The sequence below is a fragment of the Myotis nattereri genome (genome assembly GCF_964212035.1).
Source record: "Myotis nattereri genome assembly, chromosome: 4".
Classification (NCBI taxonomy): Eukaryota; Metazoa; Chordata; class Mammalia; order Chiroptera; family Vespertilionidae; genus Myotis; species Myotis nattereri.
Window position 1 is genome coordinate 98,968,099 of NC_138079.1, and position 21,566 is coordinate 98,989,664.

Below are 21,566 nucleotides of genomic sequence, written 5' to 3' on the forward strand. Positions count from 1 at the left end.
ATGATCTCGGGGCAGCCAAAGCCTCCCTAGTCTTGCTTTCACCTCTGGAAGTACTATTTACACATGCTGCTCTGAGCATCAGATCTGCAGTGAGCCTGGGGCCACTGGGGTATACCTTGTCTCCAGTTTGAAGGCCTTTCACTTTTCCTCGTATATTCTTCACAAGCTCTGGGTAGAAGAATTCCGGGCAGCGCTTGTGATCTGGCTCAAAGAGGGTGAGTGTAATCCGAACAGCTGCTGCAGCCGGCTCAGAGTCCTGATGCTGCTCTGCTCCCACAATCTCCTCCTTCCGGGACTTCTTCAAAAACACAGGATTCAGAGAACCTGGGAGAGAGGTGAACTGGACCCTGTGGGGCTCCGACATGGCTACCAAAAAGTCTTAGCGGATGTCACTGCATGGCTTCTGTTAACATTGAAAAGAAAGGCCAGGTCAAACCAAGATTTTTCCTGTTCAGTTATACAGATTTAAGTTTAAAAGAATTTCATTGTCAAGAAGAATCCATTGTTCAACTTATCTTAATTACCATTTATTGTTTTTTTTCTGTTTAAATACTATTCATCAAATATAAAAAATTTTCATACATATATCCTCATTATTTCTTTAGCATACTTTCTTCCAGTCTTTTTTTCTATGTATATTCACTAAATCCTTGACATCAGAGAGCCTTAAAGAATCCTCCTAATTGCACAGAACCCTAGAGATATTGTTTTTTTATTTACCCAACATTTTTTGTTGTTGTTGTTAATCCTCACCCCAGGATATTTTTCCATTGATATTTTTAGAGAGAGTGGAAGGGAGGGGGAAAGCCAGAAACATATCTCTCATACATTTCCTTCATTGTTATTTAATTTTGCTTAGAGTGAAGTATGATGAAGGAAATTTAAATTTTTTATGCAGTTAAAACTAGGCTCTTTTCCCTATGGCTTTCCCCATTTCTTTTGTCCCTAGAATGTCCTTCTTCAACCAGGCATTCTTTATTTTTTTTTAAATATATTTAATTGATTTTTCAGAGAGGAAAGGAGAAGGATAGAGAGTTAGAAACATCGATGAGAGAGAAACATCGATCAGCTGCCTCCTGCACACCTCCTACTGGGGATGTGCCCGCAACCAAGGTGCATGCCCCTGGCCGGAATCGAACCTGGGACCCTTCAGTCCGCAGGCCGATGCTCCATACCCTGACTGAGCCAAACCGGTTGGGCAACCAGGCATTCTTATATTAGACTTTACTTATCCAGTCTTTCACAGATACAATGCTCACAATGAACTCTAACCCAAGTTGAATTTACTATGCTATAAGGTGAAAGGTGAGGCTCTAACTAACCTTGGTTTCTTCCCAGCATCAATCACTAAATAATCCTCTTTTCCCTGCTGATCTGGTGTGTGTGTGTGTGTGTGTGTGTGTGTATGTTATATATATATATATATATATCTTATACAACAATTTGGATATCTTAAGGTCTATTTCTGAAATTCATCCTGTATTTCTATCTATTATCTAGAACCACTCTATTTTGTGAAATTTTATGGTATATTTTTACATCTTGAATTTTAAATTCATCTTTATTATTATTCTTTTAAAAGTAATACTTGGCTGCTCTAAGTGGATAGCTCAGTTGGTTGGAGCATCATTCTGATGCACCAAGGTTGTGAGTTTGATCCCTGGTCAGGGCACATAAAAGTCAACCAATAGATGCATAAATGGGTAGAACAATTCAATGTCTCTCTCTCTCTCTCCCCCACACACCCTTTTCCTCTGTCCTTCCCTTCCTCTCTCTAAAATCAATAATTAAAAATTATTTAAGAATATATAAAATTTAAATTAATACTTGGCTATTCCAGCCTGTTCATTACTTCAGATCAATTTTAGAATCATTTTGATACGTTTCCCCCCAAAAAAGCTCGCTGCATTTTGACTGTAAATGAATTATAAATATGAATTAATTCAGAAAGGTTTATATACAGTATATATATGCATATATCTATATCCATATATGTGTATGGATATTTATATAGTAAATGTAATATTCATTCTTTCTGTTATGACCATAAAATTGTGATCTATAAAAACCAGACAAGAAAGTAAAATATCTAAAAGAGTTCATATAATTCTAACTAGACAACAAAGTGATGAGCAGCAAAACAGGTTGGTGGTGCAAAAAGACCATCATGCACTAAGATTTTGAAATTCCTCTAAAAGAAACCAAGGCCCCCAGGACATTGTGATGCACTGGGTTGTGAAAATAAATTTCAGCTGAAGTTTGAAGGCTTAAAAGTCTCCTACTGACAAGAAAGTCCCCTACTGACAAGAGCAGGCAAGGCCTCATGATAGGAGAAACTGCATGGTAACTGATGGGATGCAGGAAGGTCATCCTAGAAGTGGCAACCAGGTCCTGTCCTACTGAGGCACTAATTTAAAAATGTAACCTTATCCTGGCCCAAATTTTAAACACTGTAACTTCAGTCCACCTAGGTGGTAAAACTGCTTCTCTTAAATTGTTTAAGTGACTTTGCAGGCCTGAGAAGTTATAGATATAATACAAGGGAATAAAGTAAATCAAACCTACAGCATATTAGCACTTAGATTTTACATTTTTATAATCATCATAACTGATACTACTTGTTACTAAGTCATGTGAAACATTTAAGAGAATCAGTCATTAGTGAATAATGTCAGACTTACAATTTTAATTTGAAATAAGTTTCAAAGTGTACATTTAAAAGAACCTGACTTCATTTACACACTTACTGGACTTACAAGACTTTAAGTTCTTGAAAAGATTTTACTATTAGGTTTATAAGTTCACTGTTCTAGAAATTTGAAGTATTGAAGAGACTAAGTATATAAAACTTTAAATGTGATTTAAAACATTTAAGGGAATTTATCTTTGTAAAAAGAGCTCATTGTTTAGGAGAATTTAATTTGTTAAACTGGTGCCTTAATTGAAGCTTCGCAGATGAAGAATGTTATATAAACATTCTTATATTTGTAAATAAAACCAGATTTATCAGTAAAACGTAGTCTTAAGAAAAGCTAAGTATTTAAATGCATGTATACCTCGGAGGTATTGCAGGTTCAGTTCCAGACTACCACAGTAAAGCGAGCTGTAATCTTTTTGCTGGTGGAGGGTCTTGCCTTCAATTTGTAAAAAACGCAACATCTGTGAAGGGCAATAAAGTGAAGTGCAATAAAACAAGGTATGTCTGTACTCACCTTAAATAGCTAAATCTTATTCTAAGTAAAAGCACAGTATTCTACAAAAAAAAAAAAAAAAAATCCCTCTTAAAAACCCTCAACTAATGTTATCCAAGAAATGTTAGCCTCCTTTTGTTATTTCAGGTTATTCCCAGGAATGATGTATTTTTTGCAGTACATTCTCTTAATCACTATATTTTCAAATTGGTCATTGGTGAAACACAGAAAAACTGAATTGTGTGTGCTGATTTTGTAATTAGTCTCTTTACTAAACTCTTATTTTAATGGTTTCCCTCTTCATTTAAAAATAGGCTATCCTGTCCTCCACAGAAATGAGAATGTTGTCTTCTTCTTTCTGAAAAAAATTACGTTTTTGTTTCATGTCTTATTGCATTGGCTAAAACTTCCAAGATAGTACTAGACAATACATTCTTTGCCCTGTTCCTGACTCTTAACAGAAATGCCTCTAATCCCAAAGTAATGTTAACTTAAAATTCATGTTGTTATCAAGTCATTAAAATATCCCTCCATTCCTCAAGAGTTTTAAAATCAGAAACTTGTGTTGAATCCTAGGGAATTATTTCCTGAAATCATCAATATAAATGATCAGGTTTGTCTTTAAAACAAAACAGTAAACGGCAGTTCCTATAACTGACAGTGCCTTAGGGAAACAGCTCCGCTGAAACGCCAGGCTGTGCACAGGCCAATTCGCTAACCCCGCACCTCTGACACCCAAGTCTCCACACGAAAATCGCCGCCGGGAGCCCTGGGCCCGCCACCTTTTCAGCAGGCGGCCACCCAAGAATCGTCTAGGACCTAGACTCTCTAGGTGCTAGGTGACGTCAACCCTTGACTTGAGAATCTTCGGCGTCTGCAACTGGAAGTGGGACCTTTCGAAAATGTATTCGTTTCTATCTGCAATTTGACGTTTGGGCTGTCGCTGTGCTGAACTGTTTCTGGTTCCCACTCAACAGCTTAAGTTTCCCCGAATTGACACTACGGCTGGCATCTGTCTTCCGGTTGTCACAACCACCGGCTCCCAACTTCTCCAAAAGTGTCAAACTACAGCTCGGCTTGTGCGAGAGCCCGGTCCCGACAAAGACACGCACCTTTGTCCCCGGCGCGACGCAGGCTACGGACCCACGGGCCGCGTTCGTCCCCCCGCGACCGTCCTCATGCCGGCCCGGGAGCCCCGACGGCGGCGCTGCTAGCGGCCGGCCCCCGAGCCATGCCTCCCGGCGGGCGACCGGCCTGCGCCGCGGCCCATGGCCGGGTCCCGGAGCGCCCGGGGGAGCCTCGCCGGCCGTGCCGCCTGCCGGCGCAGGAGGAAGTGGAGAGAGGCCGACTACAAGTCCAACAACTCGGGACCTCGGGGCGGGCTGCACTGATGCCCCGGGAGAACTTGCGGCGCGGACGAGGGCTCGGGATGGGGGCCGCTCCCCGAACGCAGCCGTTAGAAAGCGCGCTCCGAAGAACCGGGTCGTCCCCCAGGCGCGGCCACGTAGAGCTCCTTGGGCGCGGGGCCCCGGGAGCGGGCGGAGGCTGGCTTCCAGGCCGCGCCGAGGTCCGTCAGGGAAGCGGTCGGCGCGGCGATGCGGCCGGCCCCGGGGCCCGCGGGAGACTAACGGCCGTAACAGAAACGCCCAGGAGGAAGGGGCCGGAGGCCAGGGTCCGGGGGCGGGGCGGGTCGCGGGGCCGACTTCCTCGCGCGCGCTCGGTCAGCAGCTCAGTCCTCGCCGCCGCCTCAGACCGCGGGTGCTTCGTTGTCACGAGCCCGAGGGAGGGGGAAGGAGCCGGGAGTCTTGGGGCTCCGGCGCGCGGAGACAGCGGCGCCCTGGTCACGTGCCCCTCGCCCGACCAATAAGCCCCGGCGGGCGCGGTGACGTCAGAGAAGCGGCTAGGCCGATGACAGCCGTCCCCAGTCACGTGGCAGGGCGCACTCCAATGGGCGGTGCCAGGGCTACCTAAGGTTCCCGGCGACCCGTGCGTCGGTGGTGGTTGGGTGGTAAGATGGCGGCTGTGAGTCTGCGGCTCGGCGACTTGGTATGGTGAGTCCGGGCGGCCGGGGCCAAGCGAGGTGCGCCGGGGAGCTGCTCCCCTGGGCGCGCAGTTGGCGGCCAGCCCGGGAGCTGCTTTTCTGTGCGCTCCACGCCGCGGAGAGGCCGAGATGAGGTGCCGGCGCTGCGAATGACGCCGGGCGGAAGGGGCAGCCTGGCCCCCGGGGACCGAGTCCGAGGGTGGCCGTGATGGGCCCCTCTCTGAGCCGTGAGGGCGCCGGGTAGAGAGCTACGATCCAGACCGGACGCCGGCGGTTACTGTGAAGGGCGTCGGCCGCGATCGCCGGTTCCCTCTGGGTCTTGCTGGGGTTCGCGGGGACCCCGCGGGGCCATACCGTCCGGGCGAGCCCGTTAAAACCCATGATGCGATGGAACCGACCTGTGCGGGCGGCTCAGCCGGGGGGTGTCGAAACCGGACTGATGGCGCTGCCCCGTGAAGACATGGAGGGGACACTTCTCCTTTAGGCTTGGCAGTGACCAGTACCTTCTTGTGTGCCTCTCGCAGTCCGCTTCTGTGCCCCAGACAACCGCCCGAACCAGGACTGACCGTCGCCGCCTCTCTAGCTGCGTAGCTTGTTTCTTGACCCCAGAGGAAAGCTTCCATTAGCGTTTGGCAGGACGGACTGGGCTCGCGGTGAACTGAACCAGACTGCGAGGGGAAGTCTGTGTTTACAGAGCAAACTGTCCGCCACCCCCACCAAGGGGGTGGGGGGGGGGGCTCTAGACAAGTGACTCTCGGTGGTTTTGTTATACCCCTTGTTGCCGGAGGAATGCACACACCTTCTGCGCATATGTGTACAATTTTGCACTCCAGTTCTGAGGGGTTTGGACTTGTGGGGCCATCCATGGAAGCCAGGAGTTAAGAACTCCTGTTTGCCAGCTTTTGTTCTGGCGCTGGAGGATGCAAGTGGAGATTGAGGGCAGTAAATGGCATGTTGAGTGGGTTGCAGGAAGCGGACACGCTTTTCCAGGGCAAATGCTGACTGTCTGTGTTTTCTCTAGGGGGAAACTCGGCCGGTACCCTCCATGGCCGGGGAAGGTGAGTGTCTTGCCACCAAACTAAAGGAAGGCGTCTGAAGTTGGGTTTGAAGAGGTGACGAATGGCAGATGCATTCCCCTCGGTTTCCAACCTTGAATGAAACTGTGCCTATTTAAATGCCAGTCAGAATTATTTTTTCTCTAATATCAGTTCATTTAGAAAAGCCAATATGTAAATCAGGTCATTTAATCCGCAGTGATTGCTTATTTCTTGAATCAGAGATGGTTTTGATGGAGTCCTTTAACTCTGGAAATCAATTCTAGTTTGAATTTAGCTTTATACTTAAATCTCACAAAAGGAGAAGAAAATAAATTCTCCAGGAAGAGAGAAATCTAAATGTAGGTTAGTGAAAAAAGTCAAAGTATTTTTGTCCCAACTCAGTTTAAATCTTCTTTCCATGTTACCATATGTGGTGCTCCAGTGCATCTTTACAGAAGTTGGCATTTCAAATGTTGCATGAGGCGATCCATCATAGCTTTCCAAATGTTCTGTTTATATATTCTTGCTAGGAGCCCAAGAAATGTCTTTAGACTGTCTCTTTGCAGCATGGCATTTTCATTGCCTCAGTTGACTTTCATTGTCACTATTACCTGTCTCAACTCTTCCTACCTTGAAATATTTTCAAAAGTGTCCTTTACATTTCTTCAGTGATTATAGGGTCACTTTGAGGGGGGTGGGGGCTGTTGGTCTTCATTTTAATTGCTTTTAAAACAGGACCATTTCAAAAAGGAAATTGTATCTACTGAACACTGTGCTTGTTACATGTTTGATACAGGGAACTTCTGTAGAAAAGTGCCAAGCCTAAACATTCTAGGCCCTGGGTTTTTATTTTAAGACATTCCTTTTTTTTTTTTTTTTTTACCAACTTTGAGCTGTGGAAAAAATCTTTTCCCCCCCCTTTTATTCCCTAGATTGTTAATCCACCCAAGGATTTGAAGAAACCTCGTGGGAAGAAATGCTTCTTTGTAAAGTTTTTTGGAACAGAGGATCAGTGAGTAGCACTCACCAAGAGTTTCCCTTTGCCTTTTTTAAGCTTTTGCCCTGGGTCTGAGCTGCTTTGAGAATATTCTAGGAACCCTAGTTTAGCCTTACTATAGTCTGTAAGGATGCATATCATTCTGGCCTCATACCTAGATAAAAGACGGTATTCTTATCTTCCAGAAACTGTCCTGGGCTAATAATAATGTCAGTCAGGTGAGAACTAGGGCTCATCACCTTCTAAATATAATAATCACATTGAGATAGTTTCTCACATCTCTTTACCCATCCCATAGGCAGTTCCTTTTATAAAGCCCACATTTGGTTCTCTGTTAATGGCTGTTTATCATTTGGCTCATGCATGACATATACGGTGAAAATTAAAATATCTTAATAAAAGTAATTGTTTAATCTGCTTTCTTTAGTAAGACTGAATAGCTCACTCTAATGTTGTAAAAGTAATGCTTTTTAACCAGACCTGAGTTGAAATCAGAACCATTAATTTGAGATTCTTTGATAGGAAAGCACAATGAGGGGAAGAAGATGTATTTGCTGGAGTGATTTGCTTAACTTTCTTATCACTACATCAAGTTGATTACCTAGGTCTAACTAGTTGGTTTGATTTCTTTAAGTTATATTTCTGTCTATGATTCTTACAGGAAAATGTAATTTGGGGTTAGGAAAATGTGACTTTTCTGATAATTTAATACCAATGATTAAAATACACATTCCTAGAAAGCAAGATAAAATATTCCATAGGAAAATCTCTTATAAACAGTGTTCTTCATTTGCTCAGGAGTTTATGTGTCAGAGTGCTTACTCATTTTGATTTAGCATTTGCCTGGCATCATACAGATATACTGATATACCCAGCCCCAGTTCTCTGTTACAAACCAACTTAGCAGCCTTTTGATGGCAATATTTCAAAGGGGTCACTATCCTGGAGCTGTGAGAGCCAGAGACACTCTGGAAGAGAGAATGTTCTGGTATGCCATGGATTTCACAAGATTATCCTGATGCATAAAACAAGTGCTGATTGTACAACCACACTCCGAATTGCTTGACACCGAAGGGAACTTGGAAAGCGAATGTTGTGGTGCCCGCCTTCCAGGAACTCAGGTGACAAAGACATAAACATTTAAGATGGGGTTAAGTGCAGAATGAGTGATTCAGATAATTATTAAAGGGCTCTAGAATATATAGAGAGATCAGTGGAGAACGACCAGGTCAAAGGCTGATGTAAGAGATGGAATTTGAATCAAACTCGGGATGGATAGAATTGGTATAGGCAAGAACAGTAAGGGTATTCTAGGCATTGGATTATATAAATAACGTCTTTTAGTTGGATATGTGGTCAGAGAGAGGCTCCCCATCTAAGGTAAAGAACTTGTGCTTGGGACCTAGCTGGTTTGCCTCAGTGATTGGAGGGTTGGCCCATGGACTGAAGGGTCTTGGGTTCAATTCCGGTCAAGAGCATATGCCTCATTGCAGGCTCAATCCCCGGTCATGGTTGGGGTGCCTGTAGGAGGCAACCAAATGATGTGTCTCTTTCACATCAGTGTTTCTCCCTCTCTATATCTCCCCCTCCCTTCCACTCTTTCTAAAAATCAGTGGAAAGAATATCCTTAACAAAGAAAAGAACTTGTGCTTGGGAATGACAGAGGCAATAAGGTTGGCCTGACTTGTGTGCTTCTTCGTTTAGCTAACCAAGTATGAAAGAAAAATGAGAACTCATAGAAAGTGGGGACTTAATCAGATTACAGCAAGCCTGAATGTCATTGTGTTTTTATGATAATGTTTTTTAAAGTTCTGGGAGTTTAGAAAAATAAACTGTAGTCCTTATGTATAAGAAATAGTACAGATAAAACACAGAAAATTGGAGTTGAGTGAATTGCCATGCTCAACAGGCAACCAAGTGAAGCCAGTGAAAAGGATGCACTTACTGAATGCAAAAATAACCTAATGGTGTCGGTAGTGGTGATGATGTGATTTCTAATTGGCTGAAGTTTTTTGAGGGGATTCATAAGCAAGTGGATACAGGGAAACTGCTAGGTTTAATATCTTTAAGCTTTTTAAACTTCCTTGATAGAGTTCCATATAAAAAGCTATTTAAAAATTAAGACATTGTAGGACTAACCTGTTATCTTTATGTGGCTAGGCAGTTGACTCCGTAAAAGGAAACAAGGGTAAGGATCGACAGCACTTCTCAGAAGGGAGGAGGGTTCTTAGTGATCAGTTAAGGCAGATTTTATTTAGTATCTTGATATTATCTGAGGGTGAACTCTCCAGATTGTTGGGGAGCAGCGAATTACTTTGGGGAAAGAGCTCTAGATTTGTTACCAGCCTAACATGCATTCATATACCAGTTTCACCTACTCTGATTTGGGCAAGTTCATCTTTCTAGGACTGTGCATTCTTATCTACATGTAAGAAAAATACTCCCGACCTTGTACAAAGAAGTAGCGTCATTTACCATAGTGTGGTTTTGGTATATACAGCAGGTGTTCAGCAAACATCAGGTTAGGGTATAGATCTCTTGTTACAAAAGAAAAAGCTGGTAAGAAGCAGGTGGCTTTCAGTAGGGAAAATGTGAGAGACAGACAGACTGCCCAGAAGAGAGAGAATCTGTGTTTGAAAAGAAAGTCACCTGAAAGTTGGAGATTCCTAAGGACATCAGCAGGTCTGCTCTTCTGACCAAAAAGGCTTTGAACACAAAGCAATACATTGTTCCACCTTTTTTCTTTATTTCTTCTTATTTTCACATCCTCCCATCTTTATGTAAAAACTATACTGTGCATCTCCAGGAGTACAGTCCAGTCCATGCTCCCAAAGGGATTTGGAGGAGGAACTTGTCAAGATCTGGAAAGGGGACCAAATCAGACAAAAGAGTAGGACTCTAATGTGAAAAAGCAAATACTGAAAAAAGCACGATCCAAATTGATGAAATAATAAGTGACCAGAAGGAGGTAAACACTGACTTGTTCATAAACCTCCCAAATGTTTCAACAAGGGGCATCATGAGTATAATAAACATATAACTGTTTAGGACATGTATAAGGAGTACAATATGAAACAAACATTTAAGAGGTGGTTTAGAAAAGAAATGCAAGTGAACTTTTTAGGGATGAGAACTGCTTTGTGAAGGGCAAAGTCATAAGGGCTACAGAAGAAGCTGGTCTCTACCTCACCTTTAATACTTGATGTCAGGCACATTCTAGAATGGAGGCTCCTCTGGTGATTAGGCACTGACCACGGTGGACAGGGCCTGACCCAGTGGGGCTATTCCTGTACTCCTGAGGAATATAGGATTCAGTTACAGGTATTCAGTTTCAAAACTGACATACTACTTATGGAGAAAATATATAGAGATGGGATTTTTTATATTAGCAAGGACCTTTATTAAAGAGTAAAAAGAGCCCAGCCGGTGTGGCTCATGAACCCCAAGAGGTCACTGGTTTGATTCCTGGTTGGGGCAAATGCCCAGTTTTCAGGCCTGATCCCCAGTAGGAGGTGTGCAGGAGGCAGACAATGTTTCTATCTTTCTATCCTTCTCCCTCTCTCTCTAAAGTCAATAAAAACACATTTTTTCTAAAAAGAGTAACTCCTTTAGATAAACAATGATTTCAATCTTTTAGAAAGTTGATTTTTCTTTCTCCCTTCCTCTGCCAAAACTTCTAACCTATTTTGTTGACATCCCACTGTTAGGAAGAGAGAGCCAGATTTTCCTAACCAGCCTCCCCTGTGAAGTGAAGGACTTAGTAAGATGGCTGGATTTGACTCTACAAGGCTGGATGACCACAACGGGAATTGCCCACAGTTGTCTTCTGTTTCATGGAAATACAGAGGGGAAAAATAACTTTAACATAACTTTGTCAACTCTATCAGGTGGCCATAACCAAAGATTAAATCTCAGGCACATGAGGGCCCACCTTGGACAGGTGGCTGCCCATCAGAGGAGAAACTGAGCTCAGAGTCTACAAGTTTGGTCAGTGACTGTGGATGACAGAGTGAAGGGAGTTTATTTAGTTTGTAGGTGCTCAAAATCAACAGAAACAAAAATTACATTTTCAGAAACTTGCATCTATACTGGTAGATGTGGAAACTGAGAGGCAGGAGATTTGTGGATTTTAAGTCATAGATGTCAGCCTGAGGTACTTTTACATCAAGCCAGATAGAAGGTGGGACAGGCTGTGTGTGAAGTGTCTGAGTACTCAAATAATTCTTCTAGAAAAATCTGTGGCTCAGAGCATAACAGATTGGAACCATCGAAGCATCCCTTTTTCTTTTCACCTGGCAACTGATTGACCCACTTTTACTACATGTAACACTGTGTAATAGTTGAAGAATTGAGCCAAGTAGAGAGTGAGGGCCACTGCTCTTAATATTTTGACTGAGCCAGCAGTGTCCTTCTGCCAGGGCTAGACACTAGTGATCCTAGAGCACTAAGTAGATTCCCACCTAGCATCAGCACAGCTCCCATCCTGTAGGTGACTCCTTTGGTGGCTGAGGCAGGAGCATGTGTCATGCACTGGAATTATAGAAAATGGCACCAAAAAATGCAGCTGGCAGCGTTGATATAGACAGTGCAGCTTGAAAATCTCACCCAGCTTTTGGGAATGTTTTCAAGTTTGGGGAACAAAATCTTTATCTTATCTGCAAGACTCTGTTGATGCCTCTGTGATAATCATTGCTTGAAATGAACTGAGAAATTTTTAATTATCTTTTTGTGTGTAGTTCTTGGTTGTTTTGTTTTTTGAGTTGTTTATGGTTTTGGGGGGTATCTTGATTTCTGAATGGCTTGGATTTGAAGCTCTAATACCTCAGGATACTTAGACTTTTTCAATGGTTTGGAGTGGAGGGAGATTAGGAATTATTTATTTACAATGTGCTGCTCACCAATTCCAGATGGAGAAGTGAACCCACATCTTCTGACCCTCTTCTTATCCTCACCTTTGGACTATGCTTGCATGTGTTCTCTCTCCTTCCCCCACACCCACCCAGGTCATTTCATTGTGTCTGTGCAAAGTCTGAGACACATAGTGAGGGTGTTTGAGATTGTTCATGGACTGGCACCTTGAATATGGTAGCTTCATGGTATGATTTTAATTTAAGAGGAAAGCAGGTCAGAATTTTGGAAGTTTTTGAAAATGTAATTTGTTGTTTTTAATCCTCACCCAAGGATATTCTTTATTGATTTGAGAGAAACATCAATTGGTGTCCTCCCATACACTCCCTGACCCAGGATCGAACCCACAACCTGGGTATGTGTCCTGATGAGGAATTGAACCTGTGGCCCACACCAAGCAGGGCAAAAATGTGATGTTTTGTGTTTTTAAAAAAATATATATTTTATTGAAGTTTTACAGAGAGAAAGGGAGAAGGGAGAGTTAGAAACATCGATGAGAGAGAAACATTGATCAGCTGTCTCCTGCACACCCCCCACTGGGGATGTGCCCGCAACCAAGGCACATGCCCCTGACCGGAATCGAACCCGGGACCTCTCAGTCCGCAGGCCGACGTTTTATCCACTGAGCCAAACCGGTCAAGGCAAAAAAATGTGATGTTTTAAATTCATTTTGAGTGGAGTGTGTAATCTGATGGTGGCTAAGTGGAAGGTTTACATTCACAAACGAAAACGACTTTGTAGGAGGTATATCAGAATACCTGATATACCTCTTGACCGTACTACAGTTCATCTAACAGGCATCCAGGCAGTTACTACCCACCTGAGGAAACCTTACAAACAAGGAAATAATGGGGAAAACCCTCTGGGCAGTCAGAATAGCCCTTGTTCTACAGCAGAGGCCTTTATTGATTTGATGTTTTTTAAAGATAGTAAGCCTTTATAGTTACCAAAAAAAACTCAAGCTATAAACGATGAAAGGGTTCCATTCATCTCTGTCCCTCAGCCACCCAGTTCCCTGCCTATAGTCATCAGTGTTTTTTATGAGATAGCCCTCTAGAGATAGTGTTTGTATAATCAAGAAGCTACATATTCCTTTTTCCTCTTTTTTGTTTTTGTTTTTTTTGTTTCTGTTTGGTTAATCCCCACATTGCTTTTCAGAGAGAAAGAAAGGGGGAGAGAAGGGGAGAGAGAGAGACAAACATCGATGTAAGAGAGACACATCAACTGGTTGCCTCCTGCACACGCCTCGACCAGGGGTGGGGAGCAAACCTGCAACCCGGGTACGTGTCCTTGACCAGGAATTGAACCTGAAACCCTTCAGTGCGCAGGCCGACGCTCTGACCACTTTACAACACTGCCCTGGGCCTTTTTCCTCTTTTGCACAAGTGGTAGAATACTACACACTGCTCTACATCTTGCTTTTTCCACTTACCCAAATATCTTAAGGGACCTTCCATTTTGTACTTTGTAATGACCTTCCTGATTGCTAGCTACTTTGTTTTTAGGTGTTTACTTCTACAAACAATATGTAACTAACTTTCTTTTACATAAAAGGGAAGGCACATGCTTTAGATGCAATTTGACTAAGCTTGATTTTTATGACTTCCCAACCCACGACAACTTGGACAAAAAAGGTCCAGCTCCATCTAGGCATTGGGAGAATGACATAAGGAAAATCACAAGTTACAGCTTATATCAAGGAAACAAACAGCAGTCACTAAAAAAAAAAAATATATATATATATGCAACAACCACAAAAGGCCACTAATGCCTTACAGCATTTAACCCAGAGTCACCCTGAATGTGCCTGGAAGGCATCATTTACCCTGTGATTATTTATTGAGCACCAGTTGCATGCCAGCCCCGCTTGATGAGCCTCAGTGGATAAGAGAGTGGTGCATTATTGAAGCTCCTGCTGAAAAGCAAACCCTCTTTATGGATACAGAGAGGGTTTTGCAGTACTACAGCCTTTAGAGAAAATATTCTATTCAGACAGCCAAAGGGATTTCAGTTTGATTTGCTTTCATGAAGTAATCTTCCTGGGGCCCTGGCGGGCTGGCTTTTTATTTACTGTTTTACTAATGTGGCAGGATGCTTATCCAACAACTGATTGATTTAAGTAGATTAACTTTTTGCATTTATCTTTTTAAAGTCATATTTATGCTGTCAGTTCATTTAGCAAACCATTTTCACTTTTCAAAGATGATCATAGAGGAAAATTTCACTTTACTATCTCAAATGCCAGTCTTCAGGTTGAAAGGGATTTTTACTGTATTGTTCTCCTGGAAGAAATCAGTAAAAATGCTTCAATAAAAACATAGGCATGGATTTATTGGTGCTTCCTCCAGATAGCCTTACCCTTCCACTTACTCTGAATCAAAGGTTAATATGGGGAGGGAGGTTAGGAATTAGGATTATTGGAGTATGTTGTCCCATCTCAAGGGCTCCATCAAAACCACCCTATTGGTTTTTTTCTGGAACTTGTGCAGTTCTCAGCTTCTGACTGAAGCTCAGAAAAAGGAAGAGGCCTGTCTTGAGGTCTGTGGCTCTTTTAAGTTTCATTACTGATACTTGTGTCATGTTTGAGCCACCAGTTGGTATGACAGCTTAACTGGCTTTTCAGGGAGTGTCTGGCTTTGTATCTGATTGCTCTGATGGTCTGTCCTTCGAAACACTATACATGCGAGGAGAGGCAAGAAGGTCAGTTCAGTGGTATACTTGCCAGACACTATGGGTTTGAAATTTAATTCCATTTGTCTTCCTATAGATCGGACCCACTTAGCTCCATTGTGTCAGATTTCAAATTTTAAAATGAATTGGTCACGAGAAAGTTACCTGCTTACTCATCCAGTGGAAGCTCTATGCAGTTAGATCAGTGTTTGAGTCCCCTTTCTTTTTCTTTTTTTTAATAAACTTGTATTGATTTCAGAAAGGGTGGGGGGGGGAGAAACATCAATGATGACAGAGTCATTGATTGGCTGCCTCCTGCACGCCCCCTACTGGAGATCAAGCCCGCAACCTGGGCATGTGCCCTTGACCAGAATCGAACCAGGGCCCTTCAGTCCGCAGACCTAGGCTCTGTCCACTGAGCCAGACCAGCTAGGGCTGAGTCCCGTTTCATCATTCATTATGTCTAGTTTTGTTTACCTATAGGTAACATGCCTAGTCCTGGTTTGCTGTCCCACTTGCCAGTTGATGGTCCCAGGGCTGTTGTGTTTGTACAGACCCACTGTCACAATCATTATCACAACACCCAAAGCTGTTGGTGGGTTGGTAGCACTATTTTTATGTACAGAGGTTAGCACTTTTACTATCCTCCTATATAATAAAAAGCTAATATGCTAATTAGACCAAATAGCAGAAGGACCGTTCGGGCAACCATTTGGACAGCCTTCCGGACAAAACCAGGGCTGAGAGGGCCATCCGAGGCTGCGAGGGGCTGCGAGGGCTGAGCCCCTTGCATGATTTCGTGCGTCAGGCCTCTAGTTATTAATGAGAATTCTATAGCTTTCTCCAAGGGAAGGAACCTAAGTTAGTGTGGTAGCCCAGTTTCTAAGTCCTTACCCAGATCCACTTTTTCTGAAGGGGATACTATGAAACCTTTGAGTGTTACAAGGTACAACATATAAATTAACTATTACCTTGCCAAACCTATAAAATTCTCTCCTTTATACTGTGAAACTGAATATCATTTAGGGAAACCACAGAAAGTCAGCTGAGGCTGAATTGTTCAGATGGTAAGTGTGGTTGGTCAGATATTCCAGAATTGACAATTGAGGGCTTTTTCTACTTTCATATGTTATGCACGGATGGTAGTAATTAAAAATTAAATATTAGAAGAGTATGTTTTTCTACCTTTAATCGCAAATAGAATCTTGTTTTTGAAGGCCTCCCTTTGTGCTGCTGCCCTCATTCCAAGCCATGTGTCGCATGTTTTGTGTGATATAGTAGCCATGGATACAGTCATTTATGAACACATATGGGCTCCACAGCTACAAATATCTGTAAGAGCAGAAGATTTTAGATGTTGCATTTCCTAAGCCCTCATATCCCTGATTCTGAGTTGATTGACAGGTCATCAATCTGGTTTAGGTTGTTGCCAGTGGTGATGCTTCTAGGTGCCCTGATTTCCTGGGATCCATATGTGGCCATCTATACTGTGTGGTAAAAATAGGAGAGCAGCTCCAGGTTTCCTCTGTCCTGAGAGCAAGTGGCATGCATGGTGTGTGTGGTTCAGTGTAGAAGGAAGGTGAATAGGGGCGGAAATAACATATCACACAGTGATTTCATTTGGAGGATATTCTGATTTTTCTTGTTCTGCTTGGCTTGTTCCAAGAAAACATACTTTAAGGCTCAAGAGCTTGAAATGGTCAATAATATGTTTTGAAAAAATGGCAGGCCTGTTCAAAGCCCAATGAAAGCAAATGGATCATTGCATTCTGCTAGGGTGAGGTCTTTGATACTTTCTGGCATAGGCTGTGTGGATCATACCCTTTCTCTGTGTATTTTCTGCTAGTGCCTGGATCAAAGTGGAACAGCTAAAGCCATACCATGCGCATAAGGAGGAAATGATAAAGATTAACAAGGGAAAACGATTCCAGCAAGCTGTGGATGCTGTGGAAGAGTTCCTCAGGAGAGCCAAAGGGAAAGACCAGGTGAGAGACTTCATGATTCTTAATTTATGCTAATGCCCGACCGGTTATTTTTGCATACTAACTAATGGATTAAATGGCACCCTAAATCGAAACTCTATTCTTATGAAATGCCAGTAGAAAAAGAGCTACTTCAGTTCTGAGGTATCAGCATTTTGGTAATCAGCTTGAAGCTCCATGCATGCCGCTGACCTTTCTGGAATAGATTGTTGCTCTTAGGAAAGTCACTTGGACTCAGGAGAAGTATCTGAGTGCAGCAGAGGTCTTTTCTCCTTTTATAGCTCAGCGATTAGGAGCACAGCCTCTGGGATATATCCACTGCCTGGGTGTAAATTCTACTTCTTAGCTTTGGGACTGTGGGCAAGTGACTTGATTTTTTTTTTTTTTTTAAACTGCTCAAGTGTAAGTGGGGATGACAGCAGACCTGTTTCATAGGGTTGTTGTGCAGATAATGCATGTAAAGTGCTCATCATAGGGCATGGCTCGTGTAAATGGTGGTGGTGATGGCAGCGGCTATTGTGGTGGTTATCATTATTATTATTAAACTTTCAGACATCATCCCACAATTCTGCTGATGACAAGAATCGGCGTAATTCCAGTGAGGAAAGAAGTAGGCCAAACTCAGGTGATGAGAAGCGCAAGCTTAGCCTGTCTGAAGGGAAGGTGAAGAAGAACATGGGAGAAGGAAAGAAGAGGGTGTCATCAGGCTCTTCAGAGAGAGGCTCCAAGTCCCCTCTGAAAAGAGCCCAAGAGCAGAGTCCCCGGAAACGGGGTCGGCCCCCAAAGGATGAGAAGGTTTGTTTTATCTCTGCAGCTTCTGGGATTAGTAACTTTCTTTTGTATGCGGCAGAGTTGAGCTTTTCAATATGGTTCAGTTCATTGAGTGAACGTAGAGTCCTGTACTAAGAGTTGTCCTAAAGAATCCTGCAGATCAGGGGAGATATGCCGCCTAGATGCACAAGTGTGAAATAGGAACACAAGGCAGCAAAGAACCATGCATTCAACTAAATGCTCAAGTCAGAAGAATGGTCCACCTGAGCAGTGTGCAAGGGCTGGCACTGGAAAGGGCGTAGCAAGAAAGAAGAAAAGGCATTCCAGAGGTGGAGGGCATAGTTCACGTGGGGCTTAATGTCAGTGTGGTTATTCTCAGTACAGGGAGAGGACAGGAAGGAGAGCAGAGAGATAAAAGTAGGTTGTCACTGGATTGTGGAGAGCATTATGGTTTACTTGAGTGGTGGTGTATTGTCATGAAGTCAGTAGAGGGCCATAAAGTTGTTTGAGCTGGGTATTGAGGTGGCGGTGTGCTCCAAGCTGTGCATTAGTAATCATGGAGGGCAGAGAAGAAAGGCTCAAAGTAAATTAGAAGGCTAATCCAGGTGTGTGTTCACATAAGGAGCTATTCCAAGGGGGTGATGGCAGACATTGAAAGTAACTATGTGAGGCACTTCAGAGAAAGAGTTTATAAGATTGGCAACTGGTTATAAAGGGTATGAATGAGAAAAGGGAAAGAGAGATGATTTCAAGTTTGTGCCTGGGGAAATGGTGAGGCCTTTCTTAAGAGCAGAGGGGTCGAGAGGAGCTAGCTGATGCCTAGACCACCAGGACAGCTTGGAGTCGCAGGACAGAAATGTAGACGTGGGAAGCAAATGTGTAGGAAGAATGTTGGATCCGTGAGACGAGATGGGGCTTATGTTTGGGAAAGTAAAGGAGGGAGAAGATTCAAGGGCAGGAGTTAGCTTTGTAGTAAGAGTGCCTGTAGTTCAGGGTGGGAAGAAGTTAGCAAAATGAAATAATGGAGAAATAACATATCTCTCTCCTTCTTGTAATGATTTTTGTCGAGTCTTGGATGCCAAGGGAGGAGAATTTAACACATTGCGGACGAATTGTGAGAATCCTCGTGTTCTCTGTTCTAAGGCTTGTGACCAATCACGAGAATTCTCAGCTTTTCATTGTTGTCATTTATTTTTTTATACATATTTTTTTTATTGATTTCAGAGAGGAAGGAAAAGGGAGAGAGATAGAAACATCCATGATGAGAGAGAATCATTGATCAGCTGCCTCCTGCAAGTCCCCCACTGGGGATCAAGCCCACAACCCCGGGCATGTACCCTTGACCCAAATCAAACCTGGGATCTTTCAGTTAGCAGACCAACACTCTATCCACTGAGCCAAACTGGCTAGGGCCATTGTTGTCATTTAGAGAGACACATTTGCTGAAGATAAAAATTACAAAAGGAATTGAAAGTGATTAGTCTCTTGTCGTTAGTAATAAAAATAACTTTTTATATCAATTTGATATTTTTAAAGTGCTCAGTAACCATGGATAGTGACGAAGAACATGATAAAATTCTGGATATATTTGCTGACAATTTATCAGATATTCCAAGTGAAAGTGATAAAAGCTTTCACAGTGGCAGTGATATAGTTATTCCTTCAAAAAGGCGAAAAATAGTAATTTCAAGTGATTCCGAACCTGAAAATTGGAACAATTCCACACAGAATTTTGAGTGTAATTTGCGTCTTGGTTGCTGAGGTAACGATTGGTCAAAAGAGAACTTTCAACCTAATTTGGAAAAATTTGAAGGTAATCTGGGGTTACAGTTATACCATCTGATTCTAAGAACATCGTTGAAGTCACCAACTTGATTTTTGAGGACAATCTGTTTGAACTATTTTGTCATCAATCGAACATCCTATCTAATAATAGACAAACATGGTAATTAACCGTACCTTCGCTACCATCGCCATATGCAAATTAACTGCCAACAAAGATGGTGGCTAATTTGCATACTGCAGGCAGGGTGGGACACCGGGAGCTGCCATCCAGGCCCCCGTGTGCGACCCCAGAAGCTGCCGGAAAGCCAAGCTGCAGGGAAGGTGGCCCCCGGGGACCCAGGAGCCGCCTTGCCTGCTGCCTATGATCGTGATCGGAAAGGCGGCCCCCTGGGACCCAGGAGCCCGTCAGCGAGGTACGCAGGCGAAGCAGCGATCAAGCTATGAGGGGGAGGATGGGGGGCGGAAGGAGCTATAGGAGCAGCTCTGGCCGGAGACTGAAGACTCCGGCCGGAGCAAGGAGCAAAGACTGAAGGCTCCAGCCGCAGCAAAGACTGTGTCCAGAGCGAAGATGGAAGGCGGTGGCCAGAGTGAATGTCTGGGTCCCAGGTGCCAGAGGAAAACTGGTGCTGGCAGCCAGGGGAAAGAAGGCCTATTGCACGAATCTTCGTGCAATGGGCCTCTAGTATATTATAACCAAAATTTGGGAAAGCACAAAATTTCGAAAGCAATAAAGTGGTCTCCTGTTACTTCAAAAGATATAAAACCTTTTTTAGGACTTATCATGCTAATGGGGCGTACTCAAAAGGATACTTGGAAAGAATATTGGTCTACAGATCCAGTTCTAGCTGTTGCAATATTTCCTCAGACAATGAGTTGAAATCGTTTTGAACACATCTGGACTTATTGGCATTTCAGTGACAATGCAAACATGACTAAATCTTCATCCAGGCTATTTAAAATTCAATCTGTACTCAACCACTCTATTAGTAAATTTCAAACAATATATAAACCTATGCAAGAATTACCATTAGCCAAAGCCGGTTTGGCTCAGTGGATAGAGCGTCGGCCTGCGGACTGGGGGGTCCCGGGTTCGATTCCGGTCAAGGGCATGTACCTGGGTTGCGGGCATATCCCCAGTGGGAGATGTGCGGGGGGCAGCTGATCGATGTTTCTCTCTCATCGATGTTTCTGGCTCTCTGTCTCTCTCCCTTCCACTCTGTGAAAAATCAATAAAATATATTTAAAAAAAAGAGAAAAAAAAAAGAATTATCATTAGATGAAGGCATGATTCCCCAGAGGGGACGTCTTCTATTTCGAATTAAAACCCAGCTAAAATTATTAAATATGGTTTACTTGTAAGAATGGTATATGAGAGCAAGACTAAGTTATTTGCAATATGGAAATTTACACAAGTGAAGGAAAAAAATTAAATGACTCTTATTCTGTCACTAGTTCGGCCATATCTGGAATTGGGGAATCACATATACCAAGATAACTATTACAATAGCATTTCAATTGGAGAATCTTTATTACTACATAAAACAAGAGTTTGTGGAACAATTTGAACAAATAGAGGCTTGCCAAATGTTTGAAAGATGAAGCATCTACACTTCATATTACACAGTGTTTTACAAAGTATCATACTTTAAAAAAGATATTAGCTTGTAAAAACATGTAATAAATAACTTCAAAATGCAATGGGTATTTAATTTTAAAGCGTGCCTTTTAACATTCGTGTAAAACGTTTTTTGCACTTGTTCAATAGAAACTTACCTGGCCACTGGGTAAAGCTAGCAATAAAACTGGTCTGCACTGTGTTAAGATGAAGTAGGTAGTCTAACACAGGTAATTGTGAGAGCAGGATCAAAGGGGTAGAAGCCAGATGGCTGGCGGAAACAGTTGGGTGATGAGGCTGTGATGAAATGCTAGCCATCAGATCAAGACTTGCAAATTCAGACACCAGCAAGACCAGACAGGTAATTGGAGTGGAGCCCAGTGATGCAAGAAGAAATGGCTCAAGCAGGAGGTTCCACGGCCCTGCCCTGCATGGAGCATTAGGGGTGGCAGTGGCTGGTGGTCTGGGGAGGTTATGCTCTGCCCATTGAGTTTCAGCCAACTTTTGCCAGATTGGTTTTTCTCAAAGGAAGCTGGAAATACAAGTTTTATGTAAAATGTTCCAATTTT

General features: G+C 43.1%; 2 protein-coding genes across 3 annotated transcripts in view; one reads left to right on the forward strand and one right to left on the reverse strand.

Annotated features, from left to right (window-relative positions):
• The window catches only part of UBN1 (ubinuclein 1), a 39,600-nt gene extending 34,630 nt beyond the window's left edge, over positions 1-4,970 (reverse strand). The window contains exons 1-3 of the mRNA XM_081090442.1: positions 4,304-4,970; positions 3,057-3,159; positions 116-403 (exon numbers count right to left, since the gene is read on the reverse strand). Coding sequence (XP_080946568.1) covers positions 116-364 — 249 coding nt within the window. The 5' untranslated portion in view covers positions 365-403; positions 3,057-3,159; positions 4,304-4,970. The remainder of the gene's footprint in view (positions 1-115; positions 404-3,056; positions 3,160-4,303) is intronic.
• Positions 4,971-5,186: 216 nt separating this feature from the next.
• GLYR1 (glyoxylate reductase 1 homolog) overlaps positions 5,187-21,566 on the forward strand; it is a 49,448-nt gene continuing 33,068 nt past the window's right edge. Inside the window, exons 1-5 of one of the 2 annotated variants that reach the window (XM_081089786.1) lie at positions 5,187-5,242; positions 6,254-6,290; positions 7,202-7,281; positions 16,691-16,829; positions 17,379-17,621. In XM_081089786.1, coding sequence (XP_080945912.1) covers positions 5,205-5,242; positions 6,254-6,290; positions 7,202-7,281; positions 16,691-16,829; positions 17,379-17,621 — 537 coding nt within the window. In that variant the 5' untranslated portion in view covers positions 5,187-5,204. The remainder of the gene's footprint in view (positions 5,243-6,253; positions 6,291-7,201; positions 7,282-16,690; positions 16,830-17,378; positions 17,622-21,566) is intronic. The other variant, XM_081089787.1, reaches the window with a different exon arrangement.